The 21,386-nt window shown below is 42.3% G+C and overlaps 1 protein-coding gene across 2 annotated transcripts in view; it reads right to left on the bottom strand.

The window, feature by feature from the left end:
- The window catches only part of smg1 (SMG1 nonsense mediated mRNA decay associated PI3K related kinase), a 70,653-nt gene extending 62,836 nt beyond the window's left edge, over positions 1-7,817 (bottom strand). Inside the window, exons 1-5 of one of the 2 annotated variants that reach the window (XM_037793052.1) lie at positions 7,522-7,817; positions 5,141-5,289; positions 4,728-4,880; positions 2,483-2,619; positions 469-527 (exon numbers count right to left, since the gene is read on the bottom strand). In XM_037793052.1, coding sequence (XP_037648980.1) covers positions 469-527; positions 2,483-2,619; positions 4,728-4,880; positions 5,141-5,289; positions 7,522-7,598 — 575 coding nt within the window. In that variant the 5' untranslated portion in view covers positions 7,599-7,817. The remainder of the gene's footprint in view (positions 1-468; positions 528-2,482; positions 2,620-4,727; positions 4,881-5,140; positions 5,290-7,521) is intronic. The other variant, XM_037793053.1, reaches the window with a different exon arrangement.
- Between the last annotated feature and the right edge of the window lie 13,569 nt (positions 7,818-21,386).

Genomic DNA, 21,386 nt, shown 5'->3' with positions numbered 1-21,386 from the left:
GTTGTATCTCCGGCGTGTGTGTGTGCTTAAACCAAAACATGTGTGGAGTGTGTGTGTGTGTGTGTGTGTGTGTGTGTGTGCGTGCTAAAACCAAAACGTATGTTTGTTTATAACGGTAATGACGGTATTGCAAAATCCATGTCGTGGCCGAACGCGACACCAGTGACGGTGCTGACACCGGCATACCGCCCACGCCTATAGTCAGGACTACTCTAAGGGTGCTTTAACATCAGGGACCCGGGCCCGGATCCAACTACACTTGTCCCCAAAGTCCAGTTCTATTGATTATTGTGAACGCTCCGTACCGTACTCGGGCACGGTTCATCGATCCGTACTCTAGTCCACTTGAAAAGGTGGTCTGGAGTATGGTTCATGTGTACTCGGACAACACCTCCCTCTAATATGTCCAGAATGCAGCACAAGTCCTCAACCCAACAAACCTAGAGCACGTACGCAGCTTCCTCTTACCTCTCATTCAGAATGTCATTCAGGGTGCTGAGGATGGTGTCCAACTGTTTGACCAGGGTCTGTGTGGGAGACAGGACAGTGATGCTCTGTCAGTACTTTGATTCTATTTCAACACATTTCATTTCAAAGGAAACGACTAGGAGGTTGACTTTCAGCTGCTTAAGATTTAAAAAGGTGTTCATATGCCTATTGAGTGAACATTGGAGGACATTTTGATACACTGTCCCCCAATTTCAGGACAGTGGAACAGGACAATTATCTTTGAAGCCTCTGGAACAGTAAAAATGCTACGGGTGTAACGGTACATGTATTCGTATTGACCTGTTCGGAACAGAAATTCTGCCTTCCTCTCATGCTCCTAATGGAAGTTTCTACCGCGCCCAGACGAAAGCAACCAATCAGAGCCGAGCTGGAGCCGACCCGTCTCTGGCGGCTGTCAATCACTTGTGAACTCCGGTCAAACGGTCAGACTGGGCAGCTCTGATCAAATATGAATCAAGATTCTCTCGCATAAAATGTTTTCAGAAACGTGTTTCATTGTTTAGCTGTGAAATGAGAAAGTTTGTGACCTGGCCGCAATCTGGGCGTCTGCAAACAGCCTTTGACCCTACGTGGGGGTGTAACCTCCAGCCAATAACAGCGAGCAGGGCATGCTGCTCGTTCAGGTGATCAAATACCACCACTTTGTCACAAACCTGCCCATCGGCTGTATTCAGAAAATAACGTCTTATTTCTCCGATTCGTTGCTTTGTTCCCACTAACGCCGCTCCCTCTCTTCATTCAATCTGTAGCTTGCTCCACCATCGCTGCTCTCTCTCTCTCTCGCTCGGTCATTAAGCTTAGATGGAGGAGGAGCCAACTTTGAATGCCGTGTGTTGACAAACAGCAACCAACAACTGTTACATATTATACCTTTAAGGTAAACATTTAGCAGAACAAATATGTCTGTTTTCACTGACTGATTATGAACAACACGCTTGTCACAATTTGCAATTGACAGATATTTGTAACCGTGACACGGGATTAGTGTCGTCAATAAATAAATACCAATGCTGAATATTTGAAACGGTTTCCATACTCATTTTCCGCATTATCGATATATGGGTACAAGCTGTCCAATTTTTTTCCAGTGGTCACTCGTGGTATTGCAGCAAAAAAATCCCCCTTTTCTGATCCATGGAGGCTTTATATATATATTTGTAAAACTTTCCTGGAGCCGAGAAAAGCGAAGCGTGGGCGGGGCCAGCGAGAGAGAAACACTAATGCACATATTCAGTGGGCCGCATACCTGGAAGTAAACCCAGAAGATAGAAATCTTTTTGGTGTATGCGCCAGACGAAAAATTCTGATTGGACTAAATAGGCGCTATCTAGGGGTCTGGTATCCAGTTCTTATCATACATCTATGGGTTAGCTCCGAAGTTAGCGACAACTATGGCCCAGGTTCACTTAAGGTTGGCTGACCTTTAAGGTGGACCAGCTATTCTCATTTTAGTGACAAGCCGCTCCTCTGAGTTTTGGTTGAGAGGCTTCTGAGTCAAGTGTGACACCTAGTGGGAAAATTGGGTACACTGGTCCGGTCCAGTGTAGTGGATTAATATTAAACCGGTTTGAAAATGTTTGCACAACCCTACTGTTGTTTATACAGAAGAATATATATTCCCATCTCATAATTTCATCACTATGGATGAATGGTATTGTTTGTGAGATCACTGGCATGCTTCTTAATGAGTGCTGATTAAATGCAGAGACAATGTAGATAAATATCCAGAATATAAAGCCAAACATTTACTAGACCAAACGATTACTATGATGGCCAGACAAGTTTGTTTAATACAGTCTGAGGCAGCTGGTCAGTCACTGTTTACTGACTCCCCTGAACACTTCAAAATATCTAAAATGAGGAGCCTAGGAGAAGAGGGGATAACAATTTTAACATATTCTCTGGGTCTTATTTCTATAATGAAGTGGGTTTGCAGGAAACAGGAAGATAATCTCTACACAATTTGACTGACCACTTTGCTCTCGCCGTGGCTGATGAATTCCTTCAGCTGTTTGAGGGTGGCCAGCCTGCGGTCGCGATCATCCTCCCTGGAGACTCGGCGCAGGAGGTTGGCCAGCCGAGACTCCTCTGAGTGAGCCATCCCTCTGTCTGCAACAATAAGAGCGCAAGTCAGTAACAACACACAGGAACTCTCACTCCACCAGTTCTCTGTACCATCACATGCTTTTTACGTATGTTCACATTATATGTATTATTTTTTTGTCATATGGATTGTCTATGTTGTATTTTCATCATGTTGTTACTCTGTACACACAACATCTATTGCACGTCTGTCCATCCTGGAAGGGGGATCCCTCCTCTGTTGCTCTTCCTGAGGTTTCTTACATTTTTCTTTTGGTTAAGTTTTTCCTTATCTGATAAGAGGGTCGTACTGTAAAGGACAGAGGGTGTCGTATCCTGTACAGATTGTAAAGCCCCCCGAGGCAAATTTGTGATTTGTGATTTTGGGGTATATAAATAAAATTGACTTGACATGCTGCCATCCATGTGCAGCTTCAAAATGTTCATCGTTAGTGTTTAGCTTCACATATACCCAGGGTCTGAAATTAGCATCCGCCACCCGCCAAATGCGGGTAAATTGTTGGCAGTGGCGGGTGAAATCATCAGGACCGCCGCCACTTTGGCAGGCAGGGAAAACGCTAGTGATGGGAATAGAGAATCGTAGTTTGTCCGCTTTTTGGCATCTCATGCCTCCGTGACCATCGATTCCTCTTATTGATGCTTTCCCGCAGTTACGCTGCACAATGACGCATATGCACACTGTATCATGTTTCAGTTTGTTTTGGACCGGAGTCAAGGCGTAGAGAAAAAAAGAGTGCTCAAAAAGCATGGCGCTACTAAACCTGAGGGGACGCACCCTATTTCTCCCTGATACTGCGTCATTTTGAACAACAAAACTGTGCTGAAATCAGCAGGAGGAGAGTTAGTAACGTTAGCTGTTAGCAGCCGGTGGGCAGCACAGTCCTGCTTGGATAAATAACGGAGCTACTGACGTTAACGGAGGTGCCATTGAGTTATTATTATTATGAGACGTTCACGGTCTGCTCAGACCATTCACCATTGGGTGAAGGTAAATTACAACGTCAACATGATGTGTTCAAATGTAATCTCGTAAAATTTAGTTTTCGGCAAGAAACTTGAATAAATCCAGGTGTTTGAAGGACATGTTTTAACATTAATATAAAATAGATATTAAAGAGGGAATTATGACCTGTTTAACTTCCTAACAACTTAACAAGATTTTTTTTAATCAAAGCAAATATTTAAATAATCCTAATCATTTAAATTGTGTGTTTTTATGCAAATAAACACTATAGATGACAATTACAAAGTACAGTACTGTGTAGCCCCGTCACTTCACAAGACACGGGAAACCTCTGTTGGTCTGGAGGAGCTGCAGCAGTTATTTCTGCACAAACGACAAACGTGTAGTGTGCGCCATGAACGTGTGGAGGTGGAGCAAGAACAAGCGTAGTGTGTGAGTGAAAGCAAGCAGGCAGAGGAGCAGAGTACAGCAGAGACTCCGGCCCTGGAGACCAAAGCTACGGTCTCCCCCGCGTACTACGACCGCCGCCAACACTGTTTAACAGACGGGCTTCACTAGATATGACTTTGAGGTTTTGGTGCTTCCGTGTAATTTGTGTTGGAGTCTGAGTCTGAACAGCGTAGCCACACGCGAGGGTGCATATGCGAGCGCGCATGGGACACTGACCCGGTAGATTTATACGTGTAAAAAGTTACAAACAGTCCCTTTAAGGAAATGTGTTTAGCTAAGAACTAAAAATCAACCACTTATGAACTACAGTCGATACTGCTCATTTCTCATAAGTAGCTATTTGTGCCGACTATGAAAATAAATTGCTGAAAATGGCGTGTTTGCTGCCTGGATTGACCATTGGAGATAGCCAGGCATTACAAAAAAAAAAAATCTCATTCCATGCCATGGACAGGTGTCAGCTTGTATTTACAGTCCATTATGTCAGACTGTCACACACACGTGTAACCTTGATGGAGAGCTGCAGTTAAAATGGCAACAAATGACTGTAGTCTGTCAGTAAGAACAGCCTGGATATGTGAGAGTAGTTTAATATTTTCCAACTCAAATCCTACGAACATATCTTATGCCATCTGCAGCCATTGCTGTTGTCACTAAATCATATCTTGGAATACTTGACGTTTGTCAGAGAGCAGCTTACCCTGCGATTTCCTCATGTCCTTTGAAGCTAAAGCACGGTTTCCATGCTGAAAAGGAGTCAAATCCGTAGTCACGTCATTGGGCCTCAACTCTTGCCCCACCGACTTCCAACCAAATGTAGTATCACAGACACCTTGACCAGCTTCATATCCATCTAAGGGAAACAAACCATATTGGATTAAATCAATATCAACATACTGTACATAATAGAGTATAGTAGTAGTAGTAGAGTATTAGAGAGGCGCCAAAAGTTTGGCTTAACCACACTTTGTAATCCAAGCAGACAGATACATGCTAATTTCGAGTTCCTATTTATGACTTTTCAAGACCTGCGGATACACTGTGATAATACTTGATCTTGATATCAGAGCAAACCGAACCTGTTTAGTAAGAAATTCAGTTTGGGGGCCTCACCCTCTTCCAGGTGTGTATCTGCAGGAGTGTAGGCATCGCTGGGCACCGCTGGCTGATCGGGGCAGCTAGAGGGCAACACGTCATACAACGCTGCTGAACCAAGCTCTCTGGACTTCACTCCGTCCTGGCTTGATGACACACTGTCAACTCTGAATACATAGACAGACATACATACATGAAAAAGACAAATCCCAGAACTGAAGAAACTGCATGGTTTCACATTGCATTTTGGCTTTTAGCTCATCATCTTATCCATTAGAATAATACTTTACTCCACCACTGAAAGGGGTGGGAATCTTTGAGAATCTCAGTTAAATGTCGACTTTTGATTAGTGTTGTCAAAAAAAACATGAAAGTATTGATACTGAATATTTGTAACCGTTTCAATACTCATTTCTTGCAGTATCGATATACGGGTACCAGTTGTGCTCTCTGATCTATCTTCCCTCCAACAGCGAGTTGACACACACACACACTGCTATGTATCTTTTAACAAAAATCTAAAATTGTATGTCAATGTCAATTTTCCCCGGGGTATCGAAAATCGATATTTTTCAAGATATATCGAAGTTAGAAATTCCAGTATCGTGACAACAATAGCAATATGAGAGGGGAATGGTCTTTATGTCTGACCGAGTAAATAAAGCAAAGAAAGATGTGGAGGAGTGTGCTTCAGAGGGTAAAGCAGGTTGTCCACCAATCGGAAGGTCGGTGGTTCGATCCCCGGCTGCTTCGGGTCACATGTCGATGTGTCCTTGAGCAAGACACTTAACCCCAAATTGCTCCCGAAGGCATAGCCATCGGCGTGTGAATGAGTCTTTAGATTAGATCCTGATGGGCAAAGTTGGCACCTTAGCAGCCTCTGCCATCAGTGTGTGAATGGGTGAATACTGACATGTAGTGTAAAGCCCTTGAGTGGTCGGAAGACTAGAAAAGCGCTATATAATAAATGCAAGTCCATTTACCATTTTAATGATGCAACTGCAATAAATTTGCAAGCATGTCACAGCCTTCCTGTATGAGAATAATCAAATGAAAAGTTTGAGTCTGCTAGGAATGAGGATTACACTGTCTTTTATCTTGTGTCTAAGTAAGTGTTCACAGTACTGAATGTAAACTCAATGCATGTGGCCTACAGCAGCAGCTGTCAAAATGGAAAAAAAAAGGTCGACATCGGCTCAACATGATGCCTGAGTACTTTAATTCTTTTTGTTGTGATTTTTTGTGTAAAAGCTAGCATCTCACTGTAGGCTCTGCCACTGCCTTTCACTGTGGCCATGTAAGGTTAGGGCCCTTGTTTAATGATTGTGTCTACAGATGCATGGTGCAGGTGCATACGACTCAGCAACAATTCATATTGTGCAATAGTGGTGCATGTTGCCAAAGAAAATGTGCAATTAATTGTATTTTGACAAACTACTTGTCACAAAGGGAAACCTGGGACCTTTATGGCCATTGGGAGGACTGTTGCCACTAAAAAAAAAGGAGTATTTTAAACTGTCAACGTTCCACCTGCTGTTCCAAATATCGTGATGTGCGTGAACACATGTGATGCTAAAATCAGGAGGTCTCACGCTTCGACCACCGCTGGGTCGACTTTTTTTGGCGGTCGTTTATCATCAGCTCAACAAGTTACAGAAGACCAACAACCTGTCGTACAATTTTAAAACATTTCATACACATATCCCGGAAGTTCTTTAGGAAGTCGAGAACGTTGAATTAGGGTGGCGTCTTCCTCGGCTAACTGGCTATCGTTATAGCCACACGGCCTGTAGAAGGAGGCTGGGTCACGAGAGGGTATAACGCATGCGCAGTGGAGCCGAAGCTGTGTGTCGTGCGTTGCGATTGGCTCAATTTCGGCCGTTGTGCGGGGCCAGATTCTACTGCGCATGCGTCCTATCCCCCCCCTTGAGATATGACGCGTGACCCAGCCTCCTTTCCATAGGCCTTGCTGTTAGCCAGCGCGAACAGTGTCGTGGTGATGCTAACTAGCTGTAAACTAGTAATGACAATGTGTATCACCTGGTGGTGGTTAATTCATTCAATAACACTTGTTCCATCATTGCAGCTCATGGCACGTCATTGTGTCTAGTAACGCTCAGCAGGCTGGCAACGTTAAGCTAAGCAATGCTCTCTCAACTAAATGCGCTAGCTAGAGCTAGCTAACGTTAGCGCCGGGCTCAACAGCGCTCCGGCTTCACGTTAGTGTGTATTGCGTTGGCAAAGCTGTGACAAGTTTACGGCAATTGTGAGAATGTAATATGATAGTCAAGAGACACACAGTGTTTCCCTCCATAACTTCATAGAGCAACACAGCACAGGGCCCCAAAAGAGTCCCCGATGTGTTTGAAGCAGCTGCATCCGGAGCAGAGAGCACCAACCTGGGCTGCCAGTGGTTCCAGTGTGGCTGCAGTCTGTGGGCGCCGCTGAGCCGAGAGCCCGACGCTTTACGGCTCATTACCTTTCAGAGAGCTGCATGACCTGCTGGCCGCGGTGATAACCGTGCTCCGCTCCTCAGGGGGGTTACTTTTCACTATTGGGTTTTTGTCATAAGTCTCCACAAATCGGGTTAGCAACTCGTCGTTGTGGTTAGCTTGTGGTAATGTTGCTTCTTCTTCTTCTTCTTCTTCTTCTTCGTTGGGGTTCTACGGCAGTTGGCATCCTTGACGTCGCGTTACTGCCATCTTCTGGAGTTATAACGCTGATGGTTAACCTTCCACCGCCAGTGTTGCCAGATCTCGCGAGAGAAACAAGCAAGCAACTGGTGTTGCTAGATCTCGCGAGAGAAGGTCTATAGAAATAAAAAGCCCAAAACAAGCAACTTTACCTACCTACCACAATATAAGAGAGAGGGATATATGTATGAATTCATATTTATAATATTACATGCATTTCATTTTTGCATTGCAATTTTGCATCTATTTTCAGCTTGTAACTTAAAGGGACTGTTTGTACCTTTCTAAGCGTATAAATGTAGCGGGTCGGCACACATGCGCGCGCTCGCATATGCGCGCTCGCGTGTGGCCGCTGTCTCGTCTCCTCTGCCACAAGCACGAGCCCGACGCTGACTTTCGTTGATTTCACGGCCACAGGTGTCGCTGTTAAGAAGCATTTCTTAAAGTTACAAATAGTCCCTTTAACATTTTTTGTTAATTAAACTTAAAAAAAAAAAGTTGACCATTTTATTTCATTTTTGTATTTCACTTTTAGCTTATAACTTTATATTGCTTTGTTTACGAAACTTAAAGGGACTGTTTGTAACTTTCAGAAATGCTTGTTAACAGTGACACCTGTGGCCGTTAAGTCAACGAAAGACGGCGTCGGGCTCGCGCTTGCTCGCTCTACATAGACATAAACGAGCATCGCTCAAAACAGTGAGGCGACACACGTCAGCTAAAACCACAATATCACTCTATATTTCAGCTGCTTGGCAGTAATGTTAGCTGACCAGACGAAGGTCTCTCCATGAATCAATGCTGATACTAGTGTAGTGGGACTAATAAAGGAATATCTTATCTTTCCTGTTTCAGCCTCCCGACCGCAGCCGGAGGGAGACACCGGCACCCAGTCGGAGACAATAACATTTCTCGCTGCGGAGCCCCGTCACTTCACAAGACACGGAAAACCTCTGTTGGTCTGGAGGAGCTGCAGCAGTTATTTCTGCGCAAACGTCCACTGTAAATTCACTAGATATTCTCAAAGCTAAACTAACTCTTCTGCAGTGTGTAGTGTGCGCGTATGCACGTGAGGTGGAGCGAGAACGAGCGCGTTGTGTGATTGAAGGCAGGCAGAGGAGCAGAGGAGCAGAGTACAGCAAAGACTTCGGCCCTGGAGACCAAAGCTATGGTCTCCCCCGCGTACTACGACCGTGGCCAACACTGTTTTGCAAGACGGGTTTCACTAGATACAACTTTGTGGTTTTGGTGCTTCTGTGTAGTTTGTGTTGGAGTCTGAGTCTGAACAGCGTAGCCTTGCGCGCTCGCGTATGCGCGCTTGCATGGGAAACCGACCCAGTAGATTTATACGTGTAAGAAGTTACAAACAGTCCCTTTAAAGAATTTGAACATTTAATTTCATTTTTGCATTTCACCAGATCGGCGTGATGTGCTAGTACGTATATCACACTTTCAAAAACGGCAAACTGCATTCAAATCGTTCCCCACTTGAGGGCGAATCCAATCTTTAAGCCCGCTCTCTTTTTCCCAGTCTTTGTTGTACTTTTTGCCATATTTCGCCCACTTTGTACCCAGCATGTTAGCTAACCTCCATCAACCCCGCGAAGATTTCTCTGACAACAACACTGAGTGGCGGCGGTGCCGGTGAGCGACCGTCAAACTAGACCAGTACAGAGGAGAGAGACAGGAGCAAGCCCAAATGAGCATCTACACTTTAGAAACAAGCCCAAAAAAAACGCAACCCGCAACTACCAATATTTGTAAGCAACTTTTTAGGAAAACAAGCCCAAAATCGCTTATAACAAGCTGACATGGCAACTCTGCAAGCAATCAGGGGTCCCTCTTTATGAGGGACTGCACAGCATTTTTAACATATTGAGACGATGTCCCACATTTTCACTGGCTCTAGTTTTCAAAAGTGAAACAACTGCAGGACAGACGCTTTTCTAAAATCTGGCTTTTATGCACTGGCTGTGAAGAAAGCAGGGAAGGCTGTCATCACGGGCTGTGTTTGCATGTCAAACTGTGAACACGTGGGTCAAGTGCAGGTTGACCTGTCACCGTCTTTGCTACACTATGCCCAACGGGGAAAATTACGAGTCACCACAAAATCACAAGCAATGCAGATTTAGGCAGAATATGATGGAAACTACCACAAAGAAAAGGAAGAGCAGCGACAACAAAGACTGGGCAACTACTTATACAGTAAGTGGGTGGGGGAAGCCTGTGGAAGGCGATTCACAGAGTTTTTTCGACAGTTATTTTTCAATTTCACACAGGGGGGGATACGACATGAAGCAACACAGTTCATGTGAGTCTCATAAGAAACACGTGGCTCACAAAGAAATGTGCCGATCTATGGAAGCATAGAGATGTTACGAGGTAAGGGGCAGATTAGAAAGTCTTGCTTTTTTAACTGATGCTTCTTGCACTATCCCCTTTGCTGCTGTAACACTGTAAATGTCCCCGCCGTGGGACTAAGAAAAGGATTATACTAATCTTAAACTTGGTGAAAGATATTACTGCATTACTTTAATGTAAGCCAGGAAGGTTTGCTATATTCCATTAGTTTTGCTTGGGACGTTATTTACCCTGACGATCATCTTTTCAAAAGCAGCAGTCCCTGTCATGAATTTAAGTCGTTCAGTAAACTCTGGTGTATGTGGGCTCCTCCAGTTGCACAGAATAAGCCTGGCCGCTACGACAAAACCTGTTACTGTCAGTCCAAACTCTGCTTTAGTAAGGCCCGGTGGCGCAAGAGACTTGTCCCCTAGCAAGCACAGTTGTTGCAATTCTAGTAAATGGTAAATGGACTTCTTCTACTCATTCACACACCGATGGCTAAGCCTTCGGGTGCAATTTGGGGTTGCTCAAGGACAGTTTGACATGTGACCCGGAGCAGCCGGGGATCAAACCACCGACCTTCCGATTGGTGGACGACCTGCTCTACCCTCTGAGCCCCCGTAGTAAAGTTTTTTTGAGACACCCGTCAAGGTTTTTCAGTGCCACCTTCCAAAAAGGCAGTCTCATAGAGCATGGAAAATGTGCCCACTTTTTTGTTACATTTCCAACATGTATTGTCCAGAGTTAAGCCCATTTTAAACAGTTTCAGGGATAAATAAAATAACATCTATGCACAATTTTTAAATGGATAAACTTGCTTCTCGCATCCCTTGTAGCCCAACCTACATGAGATCATATCCTGCTATAACTCCTCCCTAATCTCACTGGGCCATATCAGTCTCAGGCCTTCACACATTCTAGTTCGTATACTGCTCCCAGTAGACCCCGTACACACCAGAAACTGACGATAACCGTACACCAATTATCTATCAATACTACGCAGGTGCAACTTCAATTCATAGTGTGCGATACCATCAGGTGCAATTTCATTCCAATCCCTGTGCAATATCAAATTTCCACTTGTGCAATTATATTAACAGTCTGTTTATTGTCAGTACTGTATATATTGTTCCAATTTTTAATATTCCCCTTGTTTATATTGTTCCTATTTTATATTTCCTTCTATTTAAAGGGGACATATCGTGCTCATTTTCAGGTTCATGCTTGTATTTGGGTTTCTACTAGAACATGTTTACATGCTTTAATGTTCAAACAACACATTATTTCTCTCATACTGTCTGTCTGAATATACCTGTATTCACCCTCTGCCTGAAACACTTTGTTTTAGCGCATTTCAATGGAATGGCAACGGAATTGCGTTGCTAGGAAACAGCTTGGGCCCATGTTTACTTCCTGTCAGCTGACGTCATTCACATACACTGCAACAGGAAATAAACTGGGACACATTTAGAATGTTTACGTTGATTCTTTATTCGGATCCCCGTAAGCTGTTTAAAACTGTGAAACTGTCTAAATATCGTAGATCTGTGACATCACAAATGGACAGAAATCCTAACGGCTTCTTTCAAACGCACAATTTCTGAATACGGATTGTGTGTATTTATCTGTTTGATACTTTCACAGTATTTATATATCACTTAAACCTGCTTTATAATATAAAATACATGGAAATCTCACTGTTTACAATATGGGACCTTTAAATTGTTCATATTTTATATGTCTGTCTCTTTTGTTTTGCTTTTTGCACTGTGTTGTATCTTGATTTTTGTTTTTTACTGCTGCTTCTTGTTTCTGCACTATCCCCTTTGCTGATGTACACTGCAAATCCTCCCACTGTGGGACTAATAAAGGATAATCTTAACTTATCTTATCTTATATTTGACATTTTTCTATAAAATGTCGAGGCAGAGTATAGAAGAATTTAGAAACTTTTGAACCTTATTCTCTTCTTCCTCTTCCCTTTTCAGTCCAAATATATAGCCTACGCTGCTCCTCTGCTGTAAATAACTCCAGAGTTCAACTTTATCGGTGACATAAGTAAGATAAGACGTATAATTGACATATACGAGCGATCTTTGTAGAGATTGTTGACAACACATATTCCTTTTGAAAACCACATATCCCATAAAAATATTTTTTTTATCTATAGAGCTTGAGGGGTTGTTCCATATTGAGGAATAATTTGGTCTGTGTTGTGAGATCCCAAAAGTCTTGATGATTCCTTCTTCTGTCTGTTTTGCTGTATTTTCCTGTGATAACAGTTCCACAACACTAGATGGAGCCGCAAGCGCCCCCTCCATCGATACCCACCCAGGATTAGACTCATAATTTGCCCAATGTCTCGTTATTTCATTCATTTCAAATGCCATGTTATATAATTCCAGGTTTGGTGGCAACCACAATCTTAATAACATTAATTTCCCTCCATAAAGTGAGATTTATCCATTTCCATTTGTCCAAATTTGCCTTCATTTTTGGAATTAGAGGAGCCATATTGAAGGAGATTATATTTTCTAGATCTGAACAATTCTATTTATTTTTACATAGCGTAAAATCACAACAGAAGTTATCTCGAGATGCTTCCACACAACACACAACCTAATACCTATGGGACCAACTTCAAATGGAATGTTGAGGTTGTTGATTGTCTCGATACATTCAGATTTTTACCAATTTATCTTATGGCCTGATAATTTTTTTAAAAAGATTCAATTGTAAACAGAACACTAGGGATTAACTAAATAGGGTCCTTGATAAGTAATAACATATTGTCCGCGTAAAGGAAACTTGTTGTGTTCCTCTTCCCCTTGTAAAACCCCTTTTATACCAATTTCTGCCCTGATTGCGGTGGCCAGGGCTTCCACAAATAACGTAAAGAGAAGAGGACTGAGAGGATCTCCTTGTTTGGTCCCACTTGTGAGAGTAAAAGAAAGGCGATATACTGCCGTCCTTGGGTCTGAATTACATTTATCCATTTGATAAAACCTTCCCCACGCCCAAATGTTCTAATAGCGTACCGCAAAAAGACCCACTCAACCCTATCATATACCTTTTGGTCATCCAGAGAAAAGGCAGCTGTTGGAGTGCTTTCATTACGCTGCATAAGGTGTAACAGGTGTCTGATATTATCTGAGGATCTTCCCTTAAAGCTGCAGTAGGCGAGATTGGAGGGAATATGATTAAAAAAAGTTATTTTTATATAACGGTCGCTATATCCTGACAGTAGTACATGAAACAGGTAACCTGAAAACAAATCATGTTCCTCTGTGTCCTTTGGTACTCCTAACAGCATCTGAAAGATTTCACAGACTGGAGGAAAACAAGCACTAAGAGCTGATCTGAGGTCTGCTGTCCAGCTGCCGTCTATGAGAGCCGGTTGTCAATCACTCGCGAACTCCGACCAAACGGTCAAACTAGACAGCGCTGATCAAATATGAATCAATATTATGTTACGTTAATGCCTATAACTCTCTCTTCAGATGTTCTCAGAATCATCTTGTAGTGCGCGGTTTAGCTGTAAAATGAGAAAGTTTGTGACGCTGCCATTGTGAAATCTGGTGAAGGAACGCCAGGTTCCGGTCACATGACCGGAGCTTAGCCAATAGGAATGCTCTCTCAATGAAATGACCTGTGATTGGTCAAAGTCTCCCTTCGCAGGCTCAATTTTTTAAACCCTGAAAACAGAGCCATGAGGAGGAGCAGAAGTCTAGTTATCTCTCAGAACACTTGAATTACAATATGCTGAAAGGTTATTATGGAATTTTTGCCCATTGATGCCAAAAATATACTGCCTACTGAAGCTTTAATGCTGTGATATCATAGACTCAGGTAGACATAACTGTGTGTACATGGTCGCAGCTATTTCAAATTTGCATTCGTTCATTTTGTAAAACTAACATTTTGTAACATTTATGCAGTTTGCATAGAATAGGGCAGTCCAAAAATAGTCCTCGAGAATGTTTTTATCTATTAAACCAGTAGAGGGACATTTGCTTAACTTCGCAGCTGAACGTATCTCAAAATATTGTTTGGCCCCAGGTGGTAGTCAGTTCCCATCTCCTTGAAAGATAAATACACCTCATTTTTGTGCAAATTTACCAGAGTAAACCATGAACCATGCCTCCCAGGAAAAAAAGGCTCTTCCTGTTAGCTACTTTCCCCCACAGACTAAGCTTTAACATCTTCCAGATCATGTCTTCACTGTTGATGCCCTGCCACAGCAGAGGTAAAAGGATCTAGGATGCATCTCAGCCTGCCACCACCAGAGGGAATCCAACTTCAGCTGTCAATTCAGGGCCCTTTGTCGACATTTTGTGCCCTAAACAAGGCTTCCACTGGCTCCCTTGAGGGCATCAATGTTTCATTGTAGTATTTTATGACAATTATTATATATTTTGTAACGCTTTTATTATTTTAAATGTAACTTCATTCAACTTCTGTTCTGTGTCATATCATCAACACCATCTGTTGTTAGGGTTGTTGAGGAATCAGCTACTGCCATCCCATATTTTGTGGGTTCATTGACTTCAGCGTAATATATAGAGGGTGTATCATTATGGAAATTATTGAAGTTTATCTTCTCCTTGATGTAAAGATATAGAGGAGTAATGTCTACCTGAGTCTATGATATCACAGCATTAATATATCATCAACAACTATTGTCTATGTAAAGCTATAGAGGAGTAATGTCCACCTGAGCAGAGAATGAAGTCTCTCTCCCTCTGTGTGTGTTGTAATCAGAGCCTCTCTGTGCTTTGTTGACATTGCCGGCTGGCCGCTTGTTCTTTTAGTGCATGTGAGCGTGCCCCACTGGCTAACTCACACTCTGCACTGCTCTCATACGGAGGTTACTGCTGGTAACGCCGTCAGCGTTTGTGGAAGCGTAGCCCCCACCCTTGATTTTTCCCCCAGGTTAAGACTGTTAGCTCTGTCAGTACTGTTGCCATTGTTTTCCTACGGGGAGAGCGGTGCCACCCAACTAGGCGGAAGCGATAACCTTGGCGTTGCGCATGGCTCGAAAATGATGATCAGAAGTGATGAGATTACAGATTCCAGTGTTAGTGCCAGCGCTTTACTTATTATATTTATTTATAATATGGGACGGATGTTGGAACGCTGATTTGAGTCTTTTTTTGCTTTAAAATGTGTTTAATAATGGCACCATTCAAATGGAAATCTATGGTGAAACTGTAGTATATTTCAACTCTTTCTATGGAACTCTTTTGAAACTCTGATGGATATCCGTCAGGTCCAGGAGACTTATTATAAGACATAAGGAATAAAGACAGGATTAGAAAGATACTAATTAACCTCAGCGTTAACAAAATATGGCGGCACTGTAGACGTGTGGCTCTGCTGCAAAACATAAATGAAATAGATGCAAAATGATGCTCTGCTCGCGACGTTCACTGCTGCTAGCTGTCATAGAAATAACTGAAACTGACAGCTGTTTTTATTTATTTTGTGGCTCAGCGGCTCATTCAGTCACAACGTTGTGTTTTAATGTGCACAGAGGGACAATTCTGACAGTTGTCAGGAAGATACTTACAGGTAGATTCAAGATATTATTATAATTATTTCAGAGACGCTGCCGTAAATATTTGAACATGTAAATATGTAAATAATCTTGTAAACATAAATATGTAAATAATTAACTGTGTAAACATTGTAAATGTATTTTTAGTAACTTAACTCAAATATATGAATTAACTTCCATGGCTTGACGGAGTAGCAGCCGGGGGGCAGGGCTCAGCAACAGGTCAATTCTCACCACTCGCTACTTTCACTTTGTCACATTGTTTTCACATTGTCATGTGAAACATTATTATGAAACTATTGATAATAGCCGATTTAAGGTCAATGTGCTGATCACTGTTAATCATTATTTATAGACTACCTTTTGTGAAACCCACTGACTCACTGACTGGTACATGACTGAAGTTGTTCATGCACATACAGTGTCCCAGTTATGAATTATTCCGTTGTGTATCATATTGTAATACTTACATGGAACATAAGTAACCTGGTTACATTCTTACACAGCGTGGGTCACAAAGCAGGTTAATGATACAGCAGTGTCAGCTTTTACCACCAGCATCAGCTCTTTCTGGATGTGGCTCAGATTTGAAAACACAGGTCTCATCATGTGTGAACATGTGGGAACTTCTCCAAAAAGCTGCCGTATGACACTGTTATACTCCACATATGGCCCAGAGTTTCAGTGAAGCCAACCACACATCACACATGCTGTCACTGACATATCTTTCTTTTCCTGCTGTCACGTGACTGCAGCATTATATACTGCATGAGCAGTAGGCTGGTACTCTAATGTGTGCAGGCCAACACTTGAGTGTTGTGCATGAGGATTGGCAATGAGACAATGTAAAAAGAATGTAATCTCATTTAATATCTGAAAACAGATAGGGCTGATACTAAATATATAAATACATAACTAATTATTTAATACTTAAGTGTGACCATAAGTAAATAAATCATAAATGAGACATGTATGTATGACAATATGTATATATGTATATATATATACATATATACATATATACATATATATAAATGCATGAATAAATAAATACATACACAAATACATTTAAAATTAATATATTCCATGTGTCACTTAATTTGTGGTTTATTTATGATGACAATTACGCATTAAAGGTAATAGTAAAAATGAACATGCATTAATTGCTTTGTTTTGCCATTGTGTGAAAAGATTGCAATGTAACTTAAAAACTGAGATATTCCCCGATTTTCTCGGGTGTCTATAACAGCCTGTGGACTGATTTCTAAAGGACTCGGGACGGTTTTGCTTTGTCATTTTAGCTGATGAAGTCATTTGCAAATGGCAAGCTAGTCAGTATCATGGAGATTGGACAGTACAGATAGTAATGGTGATATATGATTGTAATGTAATATCACGTCACTGTTTTTTTGCCGATGCCCAGGATGATCGCTTGCACCCACGGAGTGCGAGCACGAGCAACAAGATGCTGACTGCAGTTCACTTAGCGGCCACCGGTGTCATTAGTAACAAGGAATTTCTAAAAGTTACATATAGTACCTTTAAATGACCAAATTATTTATGCAATAATTTATTTAAGTATTTAATTATATAATTAGTTATATATTTAGTTTCGGTCCTTAGAACCCTCCATAGGGTGGAACAAGGGATGGAAGCTCCAGCTTGACGCCCTGTTTACATGTCATCTGTTGCATTTTTGTCATAAAATGTTAACCCGAATAACCAAACTAACAAATGAATAAACTACCTGCATCCTCTGCACCGGAGTCCTATCTAAAGTAAGCACTTATTATCCTGTGACTCTCAGAGAGCAAACAGTGACAGCATGTTATTCTGCTGTTCACACAAAACTCCCCCCCCCCCCCCCCCCCCCCCACCAGAACCCCCTCCATCTCCATCCCTCCCCTCGCCTCCCATTCTCTCCGTGTATCTCTCTCCCTCTGCTGGCTAATAATACCTCTGTTCAAGCCTGAGCATACAGGCCTTTGATGGAGCCGGCCACTCCAGGCTGCCGTGCGTCAGCCATGACGTCAATGCATCCAAACACACAGGGCTCTGTGTGGAGGAGAAGCCTGCTGTGGGTGGGTTAGCTGGGCCTGTTAGCTGCTGCCTCCCTGCCTGTAGCTTTGCTTGGGTAGCATAGCACAGTGAATGGCACAGAAAACAACAACAACAACGCATTGAATGCTGGGCAGGAGAGTGGTGGTGGTGACGGGGGTTGGGGGGGACAGCAGGAGGGACAAAGAGGACGGAGCATGAGGGAGAGGGAGGGTTGGTTTAAATTGTCTGCCATTTTCATATTGCACAAATCAGTTTTCTGTTCTTCTCATATTCAACTGCTGCTGTTTGAAATTTAATTTGATTTAAAGTCGATGACTCAGTTTCAGTTCTTCCTTAAAGGTCTAGTGGGATCTGGCGGCATCTAGTGGTGAGGTTGTAGACTGCAGTCAACAGAAGCTTCTCCCGTGTGCCAAGCGTATAGGAGAGCTACGGTGGCTGACGCGGAAACGCAAATGGCCCTCTCTAGAGCTGTTGTTGTAGGAGTAGCGTAGGTCTTTTGGAGCGGAGCCGGTGTGTACAGCGTGTGTGTGTGTGGGAAGTGAATGGTGAAGCGAGAGAGAGAGAGAGCGGCAGCGAGTAACGTCATTGATTCCGGCCCAAGCAGGAAAAGTTAACAGAGTTTGTAGATATGAACGGCTCATTCTAAGGTAACGAAAACTGAACGATTCTTAATTTCAGGTGATTATACACTTATTAAAACATATTCATTAATATAATATTCCATTTCTGCCAATAGATCCCCCTAATTGTTACACACTGGTCCTTTTAGTGTTTGGTTATTAATCACCAATGCTAAATATTTTTATATAGATGCCTCTAGGAAAAGAAGAATGGTTACCCACGTGACACCCATTTTATGATTCATTCCCCTTTTGGTCATTTGTCTTACATGATATCACAGCAGTAAGATCAAATTTGAAACATAATAGCTTGAGCATTTATTCTTTTTGCGGCAGAAAGCCAGTGGTGGATGAAGTACCTGAAAGCCACACTTTAGTAAAAGTATCTAACCATTAAATGACTTTAGTAGAAGTTAAAGTCACCTATTAGAATATAACTTGACTAAAAAAAAAGTCTTAGATATTTACTGTACTCAAGTATCAAAAGTAGGACGATCAATCGATTAAAATAGTTAATCGCAAATTAATCACAAATTTTTTATCTGTTCAAAATGTATCTTAAAAGGAGATTTGTCAAGTAAAAATACTCTTAAAAACATGGGACCGAAGCTACGGTCTCCCCTGTGTCTTCTGGCTGCAGTCGGGGGGCTGGAGCAGGAAGAGTTAACACTGTTTAACAGACTCACTAGATAGAACTTTGCAGTTTTGGTGCTTCCGTGTAGTTTGTGTTGGAGTCTGAGTCTGAACAGCGTAGCCACATGAGAGCGCGCATGGGACACCGACCCACAATGATTTCTACATGTAATAAGATACAAACAGTACCTTTAACTATTGCTTGCTCGGTGACTATAATGACATTGATGCTATTGATGATGATGATGATGATATTGATGATGATGTTGATGTTGATTAGGATATTCATATTGATGATGATATTGATGATGATGTTGATGTTGATTAGGATATTCATATTGATGATGATATTGATGACGTTGTCGATGTTGTTAATGATGATGATGATGACAAAAAAAAAAAAAAAATCTGCTTCTATCCACCCTGTGCATTGCCTCTGTGCGCTGGCTGTCAGCACCGATCGGACTTGAGGCCGTTGTCGGCACTTACTCACGTTGTTCCCTCCTATCTAGATCCTTGCTTGTTGTTGTACGAACTCTCAGATGTACGTCGCTTTGGACAAAAGCGTCCGCTAAATGAAATTGTAGAATTGTTGTGTAGAATGAGAGCCCCTCTCTCAACCCTTTTCTGAAGAAAGGGTTCTTCAAGGATTGTTGAAAGCATGGGTGTTAAAAGATCCTCCCAGCCACAACCCTCCAAAATAGTGATTGTGAACCATGATTGTTGTGGGTTGCGCCGCACCGGGGTCAAACCATTACACAATGGAAGGGTTCTCTGTAGAACCCCCCATGAATTTACACAAACAAAACAATAAACCAGATTCATCTGAGAAAAGCAAGGAGCACTTTGGTGAATTCCTTTAGTGCTGCTGACCCCTGCTGTAACATGATGATGATGACATGATGGTACAGTGGATGTAAATGAAAGCCGCTGGCGCTTACTCTGTGTTGTGTTGGATGACAGTGTGTCCGTCAAAAAATAACTGGTGAATCAGGAGAAGTGGCTCTGACAGGTTGAACACAGGTTTGTGTCTTTGCTCTCAAAGGTTTTCCATGAATTCCCTCTCTCTCCAGAGTCCTATCTTCCTATTGTTCATAATATATAATAAATAAACAACCAATAAAGTCATGCAAAGTGCATTTGAAATATTATCTGTTCATAATTGCTCTAATTTTACTATTCACACAATGAACTAACCAGTTACATCAATTGCTGAGTGTCGTAATACACATGCACGCACGCACGCACGCACGCACGCACGCACGCACGCACAAACACACACACACACACGCACACACCTACACTCAGGTCCCTGCCTCAGCAACCGCACAGTTACTAAGAGACTGATTGCAAAGAGGCAGTGTTTCCATGGCAACGCTAGTGGCTGAGTCATCTTCACTGCAGTGCGTGCTCTCATATGAGCACACATGTGTTTGTCTGTTTGTGTGTTTGGTGTTCATTCATTCATCTTCACGTAGTTTTGAATATGATCTTTAGAATTCTTAAAATCCAAACAATGGCATATTTTCAAAAATGTCTGTGGAACATTACAGTCAGGTGATAACAGCCTCAGTTTATCGTAGTGGGTATACTGTGATGACCCCCCCCCCACCACAACCTTGCACACACCCGTCTCAGAGCAACACCCCATAAGCGCCAGCACACTCACTAATGCATACAGTACGCATTCACACATAACTGAGGACATTCCAAAAGAACAGGTAGCCTACGTGTTATCAGGATGAAACCTCCTGAAACTATTCAACATCTCTTTAACAGCCGAGGATATTTACAGCCGGGGAGATTCAAATGCTCTATAGGATTATGAGCTAATATTGTATTGAGTTATGATTGAGTTATTTTTAAAATATCGCTCATGTCATGTATACAAACAATGTGATCACGTGCTTCCTGCGCTGGGATGGATGAAGTTCTTGTGATCTTGAGACTGAGATATTGTAACTCATACAACACAAATTCAATCATTCCTGCAATATAAATAAAAAATAAAATCATTGTACAGTGAACTGTTGACATATAATCTTAACATAATATAAACATATAAGGTATGAAAAAATTGTTTGTTGATAGGTCAGGTCACGGTCAAACTCAAAGCCCCTCCTGTATGGGAAGCCACCACGCACCGTGCTTCATAAGACGGCTATAGGCAACACAGTGCACAGGGTGAATTTTATGAATGGGAGTGAATGGAGGAGATGCCTTCTTAGGGGCTGATCACACCGAGACGTGACACTACAGGCGCAGCCACTTCAAAAGCGCGTCGGCTAAAACAGCGGTGCTGTAGCCTACATGAAACTATCCTGACATGAGATATGAATTCCCCCTTCCCTCTCATA

This window comes from Sebastes umbrosus, chromosome 14 (genome assembly GCF_015220745.1).
Source record: "Sebastes umbrosus isolate fSebUmb1 chromosome 14, fSebUmb1.pri, whole genome shotgun sequence".
In the NCBI taxonomy this organism is placed as follows: domain Eukaryota; kingdom Metazoa; phylum Chordata; class Actinopteri; order Perciformes; family Sebastidae; genus Sebastes; species Sebastes umbrosus.
The sequence above is the reverse complement of the archived record's forward strand: the minus strand, read 5'-3'. Positions and strand labels throughout refer to the sequence as shown.